At 36.0% G+C, this 19662-nt stretch overlaps 1 protein-coding gene across 5 annotated transcripts in view; it reads left to right on the forward strand.

Annotated features, from left to right (window-relative positions):
- Positions 1 to 18956, forward strand: part of HERC4 (HECT and RLD domain containing E3 ubiquitin protein ligase 4) — a 33092-nt gene extending 14136 nt beyond the window's left edge. For 4 of the 5 annotated variants that reach the window (XM_048069659.2, XM_048069660.2, XM_013173189.3 and 1 more), the window contains exons 9-26: positions 111 to 271; positions 679 to 755; positions 2785 to 2909; positions 3437 to 3496; positions 4023 to 4134; positions 4468 to 4657; positions 6167 to 6339; positions 8245 to 8361; positions 10864 to 10887; positions 11339 to 11437; positions 11873 to 12040; positions 12163 to 12306; positions 13014 to 13180; positions 14059 to 14125; positions 14362 to 14444; positions 16780 to 16963; positions 17568 to 17670; positions 18502 to 18956. In XM_048069659.2, coding sequence (XP_047925616.1) covers positions 111 to 271; positions 679 to 755; positions 2785 to 2909; positions 3437 to 3496; positions 4023 to 4134; positions 4468 to 4657; positions 6167 to 6339; positions 8245 to 8361; positions 10864 to 10887; positions 11339 to 11437; positions 11873 to 12040; positions 12163 to 12306; positions 13014 to 13180; positions 14059 to 14125; positions 14362 to 14444; positions 16780 to 16963; positions 17568 to 17670; positions 18502 to 18710 — 2263 coding nt within the window. In that variant the 3' untranslated portion in view covers positions 18711 to 18956. The remainder of the gene's footprint in view (positions 1 to 110; positions 272 to 678; positions 756 to 2784; positions 2910 to 3436; positions 3497 to 4022; positions 4135 to 4467; positions 4658 to 6166; positions 6340 to 8244; positions 8362 to 10863; positions 10888 to 11338; positions 11438 to 11872; positions 12041 to 12162; positions 12307 to 13013; positions 13181 to 14058; positions 14126 to 14361; positions 14445 to 16779; positions 16964 to 17567; positions 17671 to 18501) is intronic. The other variant, XM_048069661.2, reaches the window with a different exon arrangement.
- Positions 18957 to 19662: the final 706 nt, after the last annotated feature.

Below are 19662 nucleotides of genomic sequence, written 5' to 3' on the forward strand. Positions count from 1 at the left end.
TGATGAGACCTTTAACAGAGTTTTTAACAATTAACAAAATTCTTAGATTGCATAAAGCACGTTATGGTGCTTATGTTTTTTTTTTTTTTTTCTTTTTTTTTTTCCACTAGACAGCACACTACTGCATTTGTTCCTTCATCTGGAAGAATTTATTCTTTTGGACTTGGAGGTAATGGGCAATTAGGTACGGGAACAACCAGTAACAGGAAAAGTCCCTTCACAGTAAAAGGAAACTGGCTTCCTTACAGTACTCAGTGCCTAATACCCACAGGTAAGCAATACCTGGTGGATTCACTCTTTCTATTCCTGTTCCTTTTAAAGTGTTTCTTGGCTCTTGAGATTTCAACTGAACATGGAATATAATCACTTCCTTCCACACAGTTTGTTTTCACTGTGCTCTAATTCACTGAAGTTCATTTCTGCTGTAAGAAATACTTGCAACAATTTCTTGCTTTGCGGTTGGGGTAGGTGCTTTGTTAGCACTGGAGCTAACACTTAAAGCTGTTAGTGTTTACCTCCGTTAAAGATAGTTTTAATTATTGCATTGCCAAGATCTGCCCAGAGCAAGGTTACATAATGAAGGAACCATTTCCTAATCGAGTATGTTGATTGCAGTGTCTTGAGTGTTTCTCAAATCCACATTTTCAGTTGACTTTTTTTTTTTTATTCTTATTGCAGATAGTGAGCAGTATTACTGTGTAAAGAGAATTTTCTCTGGTGGGGACCAAAGCTTTGCACACTACTTTTATCCACAGGTAATACATCAAATATACTTTAGAACCAAGCTGAATTTATTTTGTTCTGATGTGTTTTAAGAGATATTTCATATTGAAGATGCAGAAGTATGCTGTAAAATTTTAAACTGTGGAAGCACAAGACATTGCATCAATCAGCAATGACAAGACTTGGGTCCAGTCTATTGAGTGTCAGCTGTCAGTGAGCTAATGAAGCTTTTTCACACAGGCTTTTTTCCTGAGTCATGAATGCATGCCCTTCTTTCCTTTTTAAAGAATCAGAGCGATTGAGGTTGGAAGGGACCTCTGGAGGTCATCTCGTCCAACCCCCCTGCTTAAGCAGGGCCACCCACAACAGGTTGCCCAGCACCATGTCCAGGTGGCTTTTGAATATCTCCAAGGAGGGAGAATTCACAACTGTTCTGGGCAGCCTGTGCCAGCACTCAGTCAAAAGCACCTTTTCCTTTGAAAAAGAAAAAGCCCAGAGCTCTTCTTCCCTGCCCAATAATGGTGAGGTGGGAGTGTGACGGAAAGGAAATGCTCTTGGACAGTGACATGGGAGGAAAGAACAAGGTGAAGATATATGTCTGGATTCACATAGAAGCTATTTCCAAATAATAGCCCAGCAGATTTTAGACCACAGGGATTAGTGAAGCAGGAATGAATTGAAAATGGGGGGTGAAAAAGTGATGACACAAAGGGAATCAGTAAAGGTTTAGGGGGAAACATGTTTGTTGCCAAGAAAAACTGGGGTCAGGCAACCCTGTGCTCCCACAGCTTATTCTGCTTGTGAAAAATTTTTTTTTTTCTATTTTCCCCCTCTTAATTCTGATTGAGTTTTGGTATCTATTTCTGTATTTAATAGAAGCTTGTTTAACAAGTGTACACTGGAAAAACTAACAGGTAGTGTAGGATCAAAACTTTTCTATTAAAATTCCACTCATGAAAAAAAATTACTGTGCAAATTTCATTATCAAAGTAGATTGTGACTGACTAATTGAGGTAAACTTAAGACTATGAATGCAGTTATTGTGGTTTGTTCTGTACAAAAAGTGTTAGCAATAGATGGACTTTGATGATGCATAAGCATCCTTTTTAGAACTCCTTAGTTTGCTAATTTGCATTCTTTCAAAGCTACGTGAGTACTGTACTCCTGGGACTTGGGTGTCCTTGCCAGCTAAGGGGTCTCAGCAGGCAAAAATCTGTTTTTTTTACAGTTAGTTTTTGGGCAGGTCTGTTCCCTGAATTGTTTCACTGTGATGCTTCTGCTGGACTCAAGGAAAATAGCAAGAGCATTTCTCGTTCTGATCCTCCCTTTCTGAGGATTGGGATCAGAAGTATTGATTTTTGGCAACAGCTAGTCATCGTTACACTGAGTCAGCTATGGTGTGAAGAGCATGTCCTCGGGAGAAATGTCGTCTTTTACTAGTTTAACCTTATTTTTGGTGCTGTTTGCCACCTCGTTTTGAATCAGTGCTCTTACTTATAAAGGTTTTCTTGCTTCTATTCCTGTTTTGTGTTAGAAATCTCACTGTAATTCATTCAGTTTGAGCAGCACATCAAAATGCAGCTTGTATGATAATGCAGTAAACATTCAGAGAAACGTGATTCATTCTCCGAAGAGTCTGATGGATATGGGGTGGGAGAGCAGCTGTCTGAAAAATTGAATGGGTCCTTTTCTGGATGCTCACAGCCTGGTGGTGAGCTTAGTGGCTGACAGTGACCAGAGAATAAACATGTTTGCTACTCTTGTCTAAAGCTTGTTTAGCGTTCATCTCCTAGAAAAGTGCTTGTATGTTTAGGGTGTTTACCATGAATCTTGTGGTGTGAATTAACACACTAATCTGGATGGTTTTAGTTTATCATAGCTTACTTTGCTTTCATAGCAAGTGGGGAACTGCTAGAATATAGTAAATTGTTTCTTGGGCTTGTTTCAAATAATAGTCTGGGTAGGCAAATTGTTAATGAAGAGAAAAAGATCTTAGCCACAGGACTGTTTTTCTGGAAATTGGTTTAATGTGCCTGATTCATTGTTTTCTTTACAATTTAGAACATGGTGCCGCCAGATGATTTCAGGTATCCTGATGTTTTGAAGCAGATCTGGACTGTGAATGAAACATTTATTCAGAGATTGCTGACTTTCCCATCTGGAAGACTTCCTGTAGAGATAGCTAAGTAAGTATTGTAGAGGAAATAAGTTGTCTTCAGTAATTTTATATATGATTTGGGCGTGAATGTGGTTTTGTACATACATAGCAAGAGTAATCTTAATTACTGCTTTTATTACGTACAGAGCTTTTGTTGTGCTTTCATTGTCATGCTTGTCATGTAATTTATCTCCTTTGCTCTGTCTCATCTCTGTCACAGTTTAGGTCACTGCTCCATAAAAGATTAAGTATTTAGTTGCACTTTGAAAAATAATAGTGTGTGTAAAGGAATATGAGAATAACTCAGAATATTGCTGCTATCTTACTAAAGGAGGATGCAAAGAAATTAAAAACAAACTGCAAGTCTCTTGTTTTTAGCTGCCTTAAGCGTTGAGTCTTGAATGGAGGTTTTACGGGATGTTGTTTGGTCATATTCAAGTTAGAGTTAGGTCTTATGTACTATGTTACTTATGAAGGATTAAATACATTAATTTTATAGAAGATGCTAATTTGTAAAAAGAAGTGTAACTTCTTCTTTCATGTGAACAATTTCAGTGAAATTGATGGAACATTCTCCTCAGCTGGGTGCCTCAATGGGAGCTTTTTGGCTTTGAGGTAGGTGGTCAGGCTTTTAAACAAGTATTCCTGTGAACAGAAGAATTAATGGTGGCTATCTTCCTAGTGTCTCTTGTTTCAACTATGACACCTTCCCACCATTTTCCCTTCTTAGTAGTACTCTGATGCTTTCAGTTTAACGTTATAGCTCCTTTGCTACATGTAGTTTGTCAGCTGGCCCAAGTGCAGTATGTCTTCTGCCAGTTCTTAGAAGTGTGTGCCACCTGGCTGCTGCCATTTAAGCCAGCAAAAGTAATTACTTAGCAGCCACAGTTGTATATAATTCAAGGAGAATATATTGTACAAGCTGGTTTAGATCTTGGTGATTGCCAAGATCTAAAGCATGACTGCCTTGCAGTTAGAGAAGACTTTTTTTCAGTTGCTTCAAATGTTGTGTAAGAGTGATACTGTGATCACTAACATTTTAATTCCCTGTTAAATAGGGTTAAAAATTCAAGGTGGAAAATTTGTAGAGTCCTAAGAATACAGGATTCAGTCTTTCTCTGATTTTTTTTTCTTGCTGTAGCAATGATGATCATTACAAAACCAGCAGTAGATTCTCAGGGGTTGATATGAATGCTGCTAGACTACTATTTCACAAACTTATACAGCCTGACCACGCTCATATATCACAACAGGTTTGTGCTGCATATTTTCATTTTGTTTGGGATCACCTTACTTTGTAGCTATAGAGAAATACTTTTGGTATGCTTGCTCCAATCCTTTTAATATCTTTCTTTAGTCGATAACATATCAACTACAAATAGGTAAAACTGTAGTGCTGTGCCAGAATGTAACGCACCAGGATATTGTATGTCTTTAAATTTCAAAAACAAGACAGTATGTATATTAAATAATACAACACAGGTTAAAGTCTTGATTGTTCTCTAATTTACTTTTGATCTAGGTGTGGGATTTTGTTTAAATGCCCAATTGCATTAAAACAAACTGCATTTTATTATGCATTGCAGGTGGCAGCTAGTTTGGAAAAGAACCTTATTCCAAAACTGAGCAGCTCCTTACCAGATGTTGAAGCTTTAAGGCTGTATCTCACTCTACCAGAGTGCCCACTGATGAGCGATGCAAACAATTTCACAACTTTAGCTATTCCCTTTGGAACAGCTATTCTGAACCTAGAAAAAGCTCCTCTGAAAGTTCTTGGTAAGAAAATGAATTTTTTACTATTCAACTTAAGGATCTACAAACGAAGATGTATAGAAATTCCATCAGTGATGACGTGGTCTCAACAACACCTGCTTGTGTATTTGCAGTTCTGTAGAACTCCTCAATGAGAAAGTTAAGGGTTAATGTTGCTTGCTATGTAAGAAAACACCTATCCTGTTGCTTCTGAGTGAGCTAGCCGGCCATCCATATATATTCATCTGGTTTTGTAATCGTTGGACTTGTTCCATTTGGGAGGAACTATACTACATACATGAGTGCATTTGATACGTGTCTTTGCACTTTAAAGTGAAAATTGTGTGGTCAGACAACTAACAAGCACTAAGTAATTTACAGGAGTGCTACAGAGCAGATATTAAATTGTCATTGTTTTGACTGTAGTACCTGTTGTGTTTTTTTTTTCGAGATCCATGTTATCTCACTGATGCTAAGATGCAGTCTTGAAATATGCAGATTAGAATAGTGTTTATTTTTAATTTCCTTGCACTTTTTTATTTTGACTCCTGTCACCAAGGATTCAGCTTGAGGAGTTGAGATACCAGAACATTTCCTTTGTACTTAGTATCTTTTTAAAAAGGGTACTTTCTTTTCATTGGGGTGGTGTGTTTTTGATTTTTTTCCCCTTTACTTATAGCCCACCTCTTAAACTTGGCAGTAGTTTTCGGTGAGTGTAAAGCGTGCAGTCAGTAAAAAGCTTGCCTGCTATAAAGAAAAGCAAACTGATAATTTCTTTGGACTGCAGGTCCTTTTTTGTGTTGCTTCACTACAAGAAGTGTTTCCACTGTTCTTGTTAGGACCCTTTGCTTAAGGTTTCAAGGTTTGAGCCACCTGTGTCATGTCAGAAGTAACTTCATGATACTATTGTGTACTTTGGATAAACAGACTTAATTTAAAGAGTTGGTGTGTAACAGTAGGAGCATAGAAATAGAAGTTTTTTTTACAAAGAGCAGTTTATTGTTCAAAAGTTTGCACCACTCTTTTAAACATTTTTTTTTTGAAAGAAGCTTTCCCTTTGAAAGCAGTGGCCGTTCTACATTACTTTTCCCCACCTCAAAATACCTTTTCATACACTTTGCTTAGTTGTCTTCTGCTCTCTAATTTGTTATATGTCTTTTTTTTTTTTTTTTTTTTTTTTACTCTCCAGAGCTTCCCCATTTCAGTAATGCTTACACATGGTCAGCTGCTAATGCCCCTTTTGTGCTGTTTTAAATCCCGGAATGGGGTGGGAGAGGGGAGTAACACTGTAGAATAATACACCAGAACCATTTCAAAGTTGAAAGTCTGTTGCTTCCCCAAGTCTTATTGTATAGAGAACTGAATTTGTATAGAAGTGTCAATATTTTGTTGTTCTTTCTCTACCCACCTGTCTTTAGTTTTTGGTAACTGACAAGTGTGCTTTCTAATAAAACATGTTTTTTAATTAAGAGTAGCGTAACATACTGTTGTAGTGGCAAGTACTACATTTATGTGTTCACCGTTTGTTGACAGAAAATTGGTGGTCTGTACTTGAACCTCCATTATTCCTCAAGATAGTGGAACTCTACAAGGATGTTGTGGTCCACCTCTTGAAGTTGTATAAGATTGGCATTCCTCCATCTGAAAGAAGAATATTTACCAATTTTCTACACACAGCTTTCAGAGTTCTGGAAATATTGCATAGAGTATGTTTACATCAACTTTAACCAATTATTTTGTTTGTTTCTGTCAGCATCTGTGCTGTGTAGTTGTTGAAAGAAGTTAAATAACTAAAGAGTTTTCAATATTTAGACTTACATCTGCAGAAATATTTGTAGTTGTTCCATTTAGACGTATGAAGCATTGGAATTCTGGATTCCAATCTGACATGGTGATGGAATTATCACAGACTGACCCAGTCAATTGCACCTGTGAGGGTATGTTGGAAAGAATTGCCTCTTAAGTTTGAAATGATAGCAAATAAGGTCACAGTTGGAAGGTAAGAGAAAGTTACATTTTGAGCAAAATCTGAACAGTTTTGCCAGGACAAACTTTTTCTTCTCTGATTTGTTTATTCAGTGTGCTAGTATGTTAACTTAATTCATAAAACCTAGTAAATTTACAAGCCTTGAATAAAAATAGCCCAAATTGTTCAGAGTGCACATCAGAAGCCTGAGAAGCTGTAATATCTGTCTGCTGCTGCTGTAATTTCCCCTCTCACCCTCTTTTTTTTTTTTCTTTCCATTGTAATTTATTCTGGTCATATGGCATTTTGTAATTCCATCCTTAAAGAGCTTTGAAGGCACTCCTTAAGGTGCTAATCAAGTACTGTATTCACACAATCTAGTGCAATGGGGACAAGTGTCTAAATTGGACATTTGTGTGCTATGTGTACACCTCCCATTCCCCAAGGAAAACAGAAAGGATGTCGGCTTTGGAAGCTGGAATTCTTAGGCTTTGGTTTGCTGTGCTTTTATTTCATTTATTCTTTATGAACACTGTCAAATTAAGGCTGGGAAATAAGGCTGTTCAGTACCCATCCTGTTTTGGAAGCACAAAAATGTCCATTAGAGATTCCCATTTGGAAAGCTGTTGGTGTGTAAGAAAAGACTATTTTGCTGCCTTCAGAATTTCTGTCACTGCTCAGGGTTGCCATAGCTGTAAATCTTAACAGTTGAAGTTGATCTTAAAATATTTAAACCTTGTGGGTAAATGTAGAGTTATAATCTGGCTCTCCTCTTCTAAATTCCCATTTTTTGGAAACCCAGCTTTGACTAATAAGTACTTACATTGTAGAAATAATTACATTTATAAACAGTTGGACAACAGGGTAGGTATACTGATATGTTCTTAATAATTACCCGGTATGGGCCAAAGTAAGAATGGAAAAAATGGGGATACGTATCTAGGATATTCCACAGATTTAATATCTGTTTTTGTTCATTTGTTTAGTGTTTTTTGGGGGAAGGATTGGGTTCTTTGGTGGTAGGGGTGTTGGAGTAAAGCAAGTTTAGATTGTCAGTTTTTAAAGAGAGAATTTGTAATCCTTCTGTTCTGGCAGTTAATGATGCTTGTCAGTCATTGAGAAAAGAAGCGTGTGTTAAGAAAGCAAATTTACTGAATCCTCTTGGAAGCCCTGGGTTTAAAATTGCACTATAGAGACAAGCCTGTAAAAAATGTTTGTTTCCCATGTCATTCTCTTATTTTTCTAAGCTTAATGTTTTTAAATAGAAATTGTTCTCTGGTCACAGGTAACAGAAATACCATTCATATTGTAATTGAGAACGAAGTTTTTCATTGTAGTTTGTAAATCCTGTACATAAGAAAATACTGTTCCTGTGAAATCACGTGATGTTTCAAAGTGGCAGCACTGTATCGTGCACTATTGCATGATTGATTAATCTTATTTTTTTGCAGCTTAAATAGGATTGTGAATAATCCATGTTTCCATATCTTTAACATTGTTTTTTTATGCTTGTAGGCACTGTTGTTTTTCTAGTACTTCTTAGTAGGTGGGTGTCTGTGGCTGACATAACAAATGCTTGAAAACTACAGAAAAAATCCTCTTAAACTGTTATGCAAAGTGATAAAAATAGATTTTTCTTCTTTAGGTAAATGAAAGAGGGCAAGTTATACAGTATGACAGATTTTATATACATGAGATACAAGACTTGATAGATATCAGAAATGACTACGTCAACTGGGTCCAGCAGCAGATGTTTGGAATGGTAAGAGTTTGGATCCCTCCTTCCCCCCCTATACTTGCTTTTGGTTGTCTCTGTAGAGAAGCCTGTAGATATTCTAAATAGGGGCACTTTCTTTTCGTACAAGTATCTGCACAGATCTCTGATACTGACCAGACTCAGCTTTTGTCAGGTGCTAGCTAAAGAAGAATTGTTAAATAGGTGTGTTTCTTGTAGGGTATCATTTTTAGGACTGACACTGTCTAACGTTTTAATTAGAATGCTATCAGTTGAGATTTGCCACATTGGAAAAGTTAGAGAAGTGCTAACTCTTGACAGGAAAACATCCAGAATAACCTGAATTACTATGCAAGCTAGGTTTAGTCAATGTTGTCAATAGAGAAAGCTGAAAGTGTCATGAAAAACTAAGTTTAGAAATGAAGTAGGGAGTTAAAGGGGACAGATAACCAATGTAATTTTCTACTTTGAGTGTAGTGACAAGAAGTAAATTAATTCTCGGATCTGTAAACTGAAGAGTGGTAAGTGGGAATAAATGACTGTGCACAGAACTAGTGAGTTGGATAAGGTTTTGTCACACAGTTCTTTGACTTAAGCTTTGAGAGAATAGAGTAGGTTTTTATGCTTGCTTTAGCCACCTAAATTTAATTCTGCAGCAGTACCTAGAAATTCCTGAACAGGGGAGACCTACTTTTGTTGTGTGTTTTATGAATACTAAGCAAAAGATAGCCTGTCTACTAAAGGATAAAAAAATGTGAAATAAAATAGCAAGAGCAGGGAGATGGGGGAGTGTAAAGAAATAGTGAGATGATAGTGGTAGTCATGACAGACTATGTTTCAGCCAAACATCTCTGAAAAAGTATTCCGTGCTTGATGTAGGCTGATGTTGGTAGCTGACAGGGGCAGCATACTAAATGAGATGGAGAAGGTGGGGAAAAACAAGGCCTTGGAAGAAGAGACAGGTTGTGTACTTGGAACAGAGAAGGATACGGCAGTGAAGGATGTAAAAGTGTTGGAATTAGAAAGATGATGACCTTTGCAACTATGCTTTAAATGGATATAAACAAACCAGAATTGCATTTGGCATGATCAGACAAGAAAATTCTGAGATAAGGGAAAATTGATTAGTGTCTGAAGTCTTAAGCTGCATTTGTTAAATTGGAAAATTAAGCAGTAGCTTGATATTAGTAAGAAAATAATACTGAATTTCCCTTTAATCATCTTTATTCTGTCATGCATTTATACATCTTTCAGTTTAGCAGAGAAAAAAGACTTTGGTTTATTATAAGGCTGAAAAAAATCATGGCCTTAGTCTTATCACCTGCATAAGTGGTTTTGATGGCTTTTTCTTGCCTTTGTATCCAGCAGTTTGTGCTCTTGCTTGTAAAGTAGTAAGAATCTCTAGTTGCCTATGTTATCACTAATATTAATCAAAATTTCTTGTGCTAGTGTCATTTTTTATTGTCATAACTTGAGGCAAAGGTGTTTGTTCGGTTGCTTAATTAAAATGTGGAGAGGGAAATAAATACAAAAGAAATGAAAAATTCAGAAAAGTTTTAGAAATTCAGAAGAAAAAAATTCTAAGCTTTCAACAACAGAAGAATAGGGGAAAAACTGAAGTTACTAAATACAAATGCTCCTTAGAAGAGTTAAGTGGGAAAAAATAATTAGGAGTAAATGATGGTATATGCAGTAGGAGTACAAAATAGTATAAATCTGTCTGTGAGAAATGGGCTACTGAAATCTGGTGTTTCTTTTAGGAATTAGGGATGTGGAGAGAAAGCAGATTTTACAGATTATGATATTTTGGTCATCGCTTTCTGAACCATAGTTGTCTACATATTGGACTCCTAAGTCTCATATGTTTAGTCACAAATCACATTTAAAATTTATTAGTTTATCATTAGCTTTTATTCTTTTTTTTTTTTCTTTCAGCAGCAGAGGATAAGGGTAACAGTACCATAGAGATAACTTAGTTTCTTAGCAGAGTTTATCTAGCTTGTTCTGGAAGTCTCTACACAGACCTAGCAATATGTATTGGTCTGTCCCTAATTTCAAATCTCAGTTCTTTTCTCATACGCAGTATCGTAGATCCAAATGATTCTTGAGATTTAATGACTAACTGTTTTTTTGTCTTTAAACTTTTGCTCAGTAAAAATACTTTGAATTTAATGTGATATGCTTCAGTCATTTGAGAGTGAAAATGCATATGTGAAAGCAAATGTCATTTTCAACATATGGAAATAAACATTTTAAAATGTTAACTTTTGTATCCAAGAATACAAGAATACTTGATAGTCTAATGCTCCCCTTTTAAAGACACATAGGATGTTAAAAGGCATTGTTGTATTTGGTGGATTAATTAAAATATTTATGGTGGTTATTTATTTTTTCAGTAAATACGTTTTTTGTGGGGGGAAGCTGTAGCTAAATATTCTGAATTTTACATCTAAGATGAATAATTAATGCAGACACTAATGCTGCTTTTTCATCTTAATTGTTGCTACCTTTGTGCAAATGCTGTCATAGGATGTCAACCATGGATTATCTGAGGTAAGACTGGTTGCAATCTGATTTCTTTTCCAGAATGTAAGGAAATCAGAAATAAGAGTGTGAAGGATTGTAAGATGTGTTCTATTGGAAGTAAAGCCTTATATTGGCATGGATGTAATCTGAAAAGGTTTTTATGGGGCAAAAGTATGTAATTCTTTGCATAGTAAATTCAGAGCAGAGGTTGTAAGCAAGGACTTGTTTGATGATAACATACTAGCTGTAATAAAAGGTGTGAAATTAAAATGTACTAAGTGGGGGTGGGCTTTCTGCTGAAATGCTAAGCAGTTGAACATCTACTTTCCTGAGATATTTTCGGACCTGCATTGACAATGAATAAAGATTTCTTTCTCTTTTCAGTAAAATAGATATATTAAATATTGTTGTAATGACTTTAACCATTATAGTATTTTTTTTAATAAGCAGAGTCATGACATGGTTATTCTCATTCTAGCTCACAGATATTCCTGTTACGATTTGCACATACCCATTTGTTTTTGATGCCCAGGCAAAGACAACTCTCCTGCAGACAGATGCAATCATACAGATGCAGGTGAGAGTCTGTTTTTAAAGATCTGATTTATTTTGGATTTAGCTTAGGGTGCTTTGGAGAGGGTTTTTTTTTTTGTTTGTTTTTTTTTGGGGGTGGTGGTGGTGGTGTGTTTTTTCCATAACACTATCTCTTCTCCATGAAAATGAGTGATCTGTTTTTTTTTTCCAGATTTGTATTAAACACCTTAGTCTTCATTTGCCTGTTAGAGGAATAGAGGAAGTTCAGGTGTTTTGTTTGAAGGGGGGAGGAGGGGGTAAAGGAAACACATTCCCTGAGATTAAAGGAATATGAAGATAATTTGGGAGGATTCAGTAGCTGTCTGCATTCATGTCTTCTGACTTTTTTAAGATAAGTGATGGACGTTAATGTTGACAGCAATCTAGAGTTACTTAATGATCTTTATACTGTGGGTTTTTTTGTTTGTTTGTTTTCCAGATGGCTGTTGATCAAGCTCACAGGCAGAATTTGTCTTCTCTGTTTCTGCCAGTATTTGAGTCTGTCAACCCATGCCTGATATTAATGGTGCGGAGAGACAATATTGTAGGAGATGCAGTGGAAGTCCTAAGGAAAACAAAGAATGTGGACTACAAGAAGCCACTCAAGGTATTACCAGTACACTCTGGTCTAAGTGTCTTTTACTGACATGTGAGTAATTGAGAATATATTTTGGACAAATGTTTTGCTTCCTGTTTTTAATTCTGTGCTAATTGAAGTGTGTGTTCCAGGTTATTTTTGTAGGGGAAGAAGCTGTTGATGCTGGAGGTGTTCGCAAAGAATTTTTTTTGCTCATAATGAGGGAGTTGCTAGATCCCAAATATGGGATGTTCAGGTACTACGAAGAGTCCAGGCTGATTTGGTTCTCTGATAAGGTAGGGTGCAGTTGACAGTTTGTGATAATTTTATTTCAATAGGAGAAGCTGAATAAAGTAGTCTAGAAATATGTTTATTTTTGTCATTGTTAGATCAAAACTTTCCCCTCCCTTTTTTTCCCTCATTCCTTGCTCCTTACCACTTGTGCCCAGTCCAGGTGACTTCAGTGGGAAGTGCCAGCGAAAGTAAACCGATTCCAAGAGCAGAATTGGAGTGGCAGAGAAAAATGATGTGGCATGTTGCATATGTCTTTCTGTGTTCATTTGCATTTATGGGTCTGTTTTATATGTAGTCACCTGGTCATACTTGCTGGAGATTTTTGATTGTTGACATTTCAGTCCTTTTTCAGAGGAAGATACTGACTAGAGTGTCAGTGATTCCTGAACACTAAATGTTTCCACAGTTGTGTTTTAAGCCTTAGCTGTTAAGTCCAAGGGAGTCAACAGTGAGCTCCTCACTTCTCCATCTACTGCACCCCTCTTCAAAACACAAATTAAAATACAAGGACTGAATAGTGTAATAGCAAGTCACTGACAGAAACAGAATCTTTTTTGCAGTAGTTTCAGAAGCAGGCATCACTTACAGTACAAAACATATCATCTCTCTGCTTTTTTTTGTATGTATATACTGCATGCATGCTTTTTTCTGCACTCTAAATGATTTAAATAACTTAGTTTAACCTATCTTGTCTGTTTTCTGTTCTTAGACCTTTGAAGACAGTGACTTGTTTCATTTGATTGGCGTTGTCTGTGGTCTAGCAATATATAATTTTACTATTGTAGACCTTCACTTCCCTTTGGCTTTGTACAAAAAGCTATTGAATAAGAAGCCATCCCTAGATGACTTAAAAGAATTGATGCCAGATGTTGGCAGGTAAGCAAGAAAAAAAAAGAATGAGACTAGGAATTAAGTTTTAATTCAAGACTTGCCTTTGAGAATTTCAAGAAAACACCTGGTATTCACACTAACAGAATGAACAGCTCAGAGTAGCTTGCTGCCATTGTGCCATTTCAGACAGGATACATGCTATTGTTAAACACCTGCTTCTAAATGTTTGATTTTGATACTCATGTCTTCTGTGTTTTTATCATGCTACGAGACTTTTAGGGGAACAAAATGTTTGCAACTCAAAAAATTTGAATTTCTGGTGTTAATTTTATAAACTAAGCTTGAACATAGTTATAGTTCCAGACAACTTACTTAGTCCAGGGAGGAAATGTTTTTATTTCAGAAACAGATATATGCTAAATATCTGTCCTTGAGAGGGGATTTGTATCGAATTAACAGGTAGGAGTTTCAAATGGGGTGGTGGAGTGGGTGTTTGCCTCGGTGTTGTGAATGAGAAAAGTTTGCATAGGTTCGAGGAGAAATTGAATAAGTTAATGGAAAAGCTCATCAGTGGTTGTTAAGGACTTCTCACCTCTGGCTTGGGAATCCTTTAGCTAGAGACCAGGATACGAATCTTCTCTCTCACACGTGGATATAACCAAAAGGAAATAGTAGTACAAGTAATTGAGAAACCATTGCTTGTCTTTAAAGCTTTGCTTACCATACTTTTAAAAGTAACGTTGTATGGCTTGAGATTTCCCAGCGCTGTGCTATAGGATGCAGATCAGTGACTTAATAGCTGGAATATACCATTAGAAATAATTACAGATTTTTCTTGAATTATCAAAGCATATTGAATACTTTGGGAAGATAAATTTATCTTCTTTTCCACTGGTACAAGTACTTTGTAAATTATTTTGTAGGGGAATGCAGCAGTTGCTGGACTACCCAGAGGACGACATAGAGGAAGCATTTTGTCTTAACTTTACTGTAAGTTTTACATGATGTTGGAGTCTTTTTTATTTTAATTAAGCTTCTACTGTCTGTTACAACTGCCTCTGATGAATTGCCTGAGCAAAAGCATTGGCTGCTGGTTCCCATGAGTTGTAGCACTCTCTGCTTATGTTAAGTTCTGCGTCTGCTGTTCATGTTGCAATTAGCAAAGTGATAGGAAGAAGTCCTCTACATGGTAAATAAAACTAATACTTCTTGTTTGTTTTAAATAGATCACTGTGGAAAATTTTGGTACAACAGAAATTAAAGAGCTTGTTCCTAATGGTGCTGACATTCCTGTAATCAAACAAAATAGGTGAGTTTTATGGGTCACAGAGTAGTTCAGTGTTACTATCTGCTTTGGGAACATAACTGGGCTGCTATAAATATCCTTTGCCAAGCTGTTATGCTAATGATGGGAGGCAAAACTACTGTGGTTGTTTTTCCAAGTTATTCTCATGTGTTGTTAAAATAGCTATTGTATTTAGGAATTCACCATCTGCCGAGTCTCATCTAACTTTGTAACACCTCTTATACCTTTTTTATTTATTTGTTTATTTATTTGCTTCAAAATACTTCTAAGCTCTTTAGGATCCATTTTGACTACATGGTCTTTGTTTTAGAAGATGAAAAATGGTTGTGGTTCTGCAGGAAGTTACTGAGTAACAATGTGAAAACATCAGCCTAAACACCATTATGTGGCAACTATTCATTTGTGAAGTAATATTTCAGAAAAGTCTTCCCTTTGTAGAGCAGATAAGTTAGCCTGTTATTTGTGTCATTGTCAAATGAGGGATGTTGTTTTTTCCCCTCTTCCATGGATTCTGGTAATTCTATTTATAAAAGCAGCCTCTGCCACCCTTTATTCCTGTTCTGCTCTTGGAGGATAGACAGAATGATGGTACTCTCATCCATTTTTGCAGAATACTGTCACTTTCCTATCTCTCCCTGTCTGTTCCTTTCATATATTTGCCTTGGTTCTTTAATCTTTGTGCCTTCTGTGAGTTTTCACTTCTCTGTGAGTGAAGGAAGAATCAAATGAGAAGGGCATACTGTATGAGAATAGAATGTACCTAGGCTGTGCATACTAGGAATGAGGGAGAAAATGTGCCTTAGGCGTGTTCCTGCTTTTCTCTGTTCTGTGTTTTGAGGAACATTTCCTGTGAGTAGCTAGGTCCCTTGTAGAGGACAGAGTTATGACAGAAGGTTCTGGAGGTATCAAACTCATGTGTAGATAAAGGCAGTGACAGTGCCTTCATTCACCTGACTTCTCATTACTGGGAGAGAAAGACTCCAATTGTAAGCGCAAGACTGAGGAAGTTCAATGAAGGGAAGAAAAACAAAAACCACACTGTAAGTAATTTTCCTAAAGATGCTAATACCATTCAGCAGCGGCAGTCACCACTTACACCTGTCAGGGTTCTTTCTTTTTTTAGTCCTCGGTAATAGCTGAGGATTTATGGTACTTCATCTTAAATGTGCTAGCTTCGAAGTTTTCTAAGGTGGTTTGCTGTGTCACAAAGTGACAATGAAACTGAACTATAAGAAAAGTTTCAGGGTGCCCGTGGAAGGTATACTGCGATGTCATCACTAGTTGTCTGAAGAAGTCCTGTTTCTCAAGACCAAAATACTCCATGAATCTTTAATTCAGTTTTAAAAATGTTAACATAGGGTATAATAATGTTAATTAATTTACTACTGTGAATTTGCTCTGGAGAAACATTTCTTTCCACTGTTACTATTTATTATACAAACTGTGCCTAAAACATATCTCATTGAGTGCTTTAAGAGGGGAAACGTTTTACAGCTTTAATAAGTGTGTCATCAAAATGTGTTTTGATGTTTCTTTAACTTACTGGTGATGTTATTCAAATACTGTGGATATTATCCAAATACTGTGGATTTCCATAAAGAAAGTGCACTGGTATGTTAAGTGTAATATATAACTGGAGTCACTCCACCAAGGTAGAAACTAACAGTATTAACTAGGATAATTTAATAAATATAAATATTGTATCAAGAAATTTTTAACTGCTAACTGCTGTGGAAGAAGGTGCTTTCAAGAAAACATGAAAACTTGTACTGAAGCACAGATAAGGCTGTCTGTTTTTTCAGTATCCTAGCTACTTTTCCCTGATCTTTTTTACTGCGTAGGACTCAAATGTATGTTTGAAGTCGATTTTCATCTTCATTTTGCATATAGTAATCCTTTTAATAAAAACAAAACAAAAACAACCAAAACAATAGAAAAAAAAAAAAACTATTTTGACATTATTTAGCTTCAGGACATTGTATGCAATTTGAGCTTTTAAGCTTGTTGCCATTCAGTTTGGCTCACTGTGATGCGTACAAATACGAGAAATATTCGTAGTGCCTGAAATAAATAACTCTAAATGTTGTATGTTTTATGTTGCACATCAAAGGCTCAGTCTTGGAAAAAAATATATATATACATTTATGTGCTATTTTCAGTCAGGTTATCTTCGTTACACCTGAAGCATAGAGCAGAGAACATAAGTATATGAAGATCCTTTTTGCTTAACTTCAGAGGAGGTGTTCTATACTGAAATGGCTACTGTTTTATTGATGGAAGTGTGACATACTTTTCTTCCCTCCTCTCAATATAACTTTTTTTTTTCTTTTCTGTACAGGCAAGATTTTGTAGATGCTTACGTGGATTACATCTTCAATAAATCTGTGGCTTCCTTATTCAGTGCATTCCATGCAGGCTTCCACAAAGTATGTGGAGGTAAAGTTCTTCAGCTCTTCCAGCCCAGTGAGTTGCAGGCAATGGTGATTGGGAACACAAATTATGATTGGAAAGAATTGGAGAAGGTAAAAACCATAGCTATTTGTTTCATGTATGTTTAATTTCAAGATGCAAAACCAAAATCTGTAAATGTCCTTTTGAGCTCTGTTTTCTCCATTAATAAGTGATGAGTGTGAGTTCCAACCCTGATGGGATAGACTGCATAACAGAGGAACTTCTTGGTATAAGTTGTCAGTGAATGAAGACACCAAAATAGTATTTATATTCCTGCTTAAAACTTTCCCATCTAATTTCTGAGTCAGACTTCAGGGGAATAGAGAAATGGCACAAAATCAAAAGGCAGCTTTAAATAATTTGTTATGTTTGTTAGAAGGGGAAAATTGAACAAAAATGCATGCAGCTAACAAATGTAAATATTATTGGTCACTAAAACTTACTGTGAGATTTTATGTTACAACTTCATTGGGGTTGAAAATGCTTTGGAGTACGTCTGTCTAGCATGTGGTTGAAGTCAGACTGAAGAGTTGAATAAAATTGACCAAGGAAAATTGTAACGTGTAACTTGCAGTGCAGTATCCCTTTACTTAAACCACATTCTTAATACTTCATTGCTACATTATCCTACCGTTTCTACATGCGAGGAATAACCTGATTTCTTGCTCATTTTAGAATACAGAATACAAAGGAGAATACTGGGCAGACCATTCTACAATTAAAATATTCTGGGAGGTTTTTCATGAGTTGCCTTTGGAGAAGAAAAAACAGTTTTTGTGTAAGTATTTGATGCTACTTTGCAGAAATTGCTAACTGAACAGGATCACTGTGATTTCAGGCTCTTGATACGATAGGGTAGATGCAAGTATTTGTCTGTAATGGTGTGATTGTATATAGGAAAAAAGTCACAGTAGAAGCAATTGATTATGAGCTTCTCTTTGTTTTTTGCTGAGGTTGTCCGGAGTAATTCTGGGTGGTGGAGGGTTATAAGATCACAGTAGACTGAAGCAGCATTTAAAAAAAAATAATAAATTGCCCAACAATGTAAACTGCTAATGTCATCTGTCTGATGACCTCAAATTTTTTCTCTGTGGATTGACATCAGGTTTACATCCTCCACTCTTCATTGCACATAGGTGGAATAGTGGAGTTATAACTGATTGTAGTTACTTCAAGGCACTGATGTGAGAGAAAATGTACAGAGTAAGAGCAAGTTACAGAAGCTGCTTGTGAACAAACTGTTGAGAATAGATCATAGATTAGTTCACAATTTAAACAAACTTTGTGTCGAACAAACTAATTCTGTGTATTTACAAGATGCTCACAAGTGCAGCAAAGGTATAGCCAGTGGATTTTAAGTAACAAATCCTGATTCAAGAACAACTTCCTGCTTTTATCAAGGACTGTTTGTTTTCATATGCTATTACTTTGTGGGGTCACAGTTATGAGTTTATACGTGCAAGTTGGAGATCAGGCTAAGTCATTCATTGTTTTTCAAACTTATCTGACGTAATTGAAAAATGTAAATAATGATTAGAACTGTGTATGTGGGATACATAATATTTAGTCTTAAACTGCTTTCAGGACTTTTTTTTTTTTTTTTTGGCAGTGTTTCTGACAGGCAGTGATCGTATTCCAATTCTTGGAATGAAGTGTCTTAAACTAGTCATCCAGCCGACAGGAGGTGGAGAAGGTTATCTTCCGGTAGCTCACACTTGCTTTAATCTTCTTGATCTTCCAAAATACACAGATAAAGAAACCCTAAAATCTAAGCTGATCCAGGCTATAGATCACTATGAAGGTTTCAGTTTAGTATAACTTCAGAAATGAGAGTTTTGTGTAATGTGGGATCATTAAACTAACTTTTTGTGTCTTTCTTGTGGTGGTAAATTCAGTGGATTAAATGATGGAGATGATAATATAACTGATTATTTGCAAGACGTTCAGTGGCGTGGATATTCATGGGAGCCAAAAAAAAAAAGACAGAATTGAGGAACGTTTTCTTGTACAGAACCATGTGGATTTCACCTTCTTACAATAAAAATTAGAGTATTGTGAATGGGAGTCAAGTTTCACTAACATGAATTAACATTTCACCTTATACAAACAATTTGGCGTGTGAGTGCATGAGAGACTTGCTTAAGTTTTTCAAATCACTTAGTAAGAACATCTCTTTCCCTGATAAAATTCACTTGGTAACTTTTCATTTTGTAAATAATAAATTTTTGTGATAAAATAATTATGTTCCAATAGCACTATGGTTTCTATTGCTTGTAATTGAATATGAGCTTATTTTATGGCTTTTAACAAAAAAGTGACTACTCTGATTTCTGAAGATATATTTTTCTGGTTTGTTTTAAGAACCTTAATAATGGAAGTATTTGTTTAAAGACATTCATCATCACAGTGTACAATCCAACAGTTTCCATGAAGCAGTCACTTAGTGCTGGTTTAAAAAAAAGAAAAAAGTACCTACATGCAATGGCATTTTTAATATATGGATTGACAAGCTGACTTAATACACTGTTTTATTTTTCAAGGACTGATTATGTAAGCAAGCGGACGCAATTATAAAAGAGGTTAATTTATCACTGGGAACCTCTGCAGCCATGTGTCAAGAATACAGCTTAAAAGAAAAAGGTGCACCAGACAGTTGTTGCTGTCAAGAGGTTAAACATTTATTTTTTAAATGCTGAAAGTGTAGTTTATGGTTTCTAATAGAATTTTCACTTTTTTCCAGATAAATGCATTTGAAATAACTCTTTAACAC

This window comes from Anser cygnoides, chromosome 7 (assembly GCF_040182565.1).
Source record: "Anser cygnoides isolate HZ-2024a breed goose chromosome 7, Taihu_goose_T2T_genome, whole genome shotgun sequence".
Classification (NCBI taxonomy): Eukaryota; Metazoa; Chordata; class Aves; order Anseriformes; family Anatidae; genus Anser; species Anser cygnoides.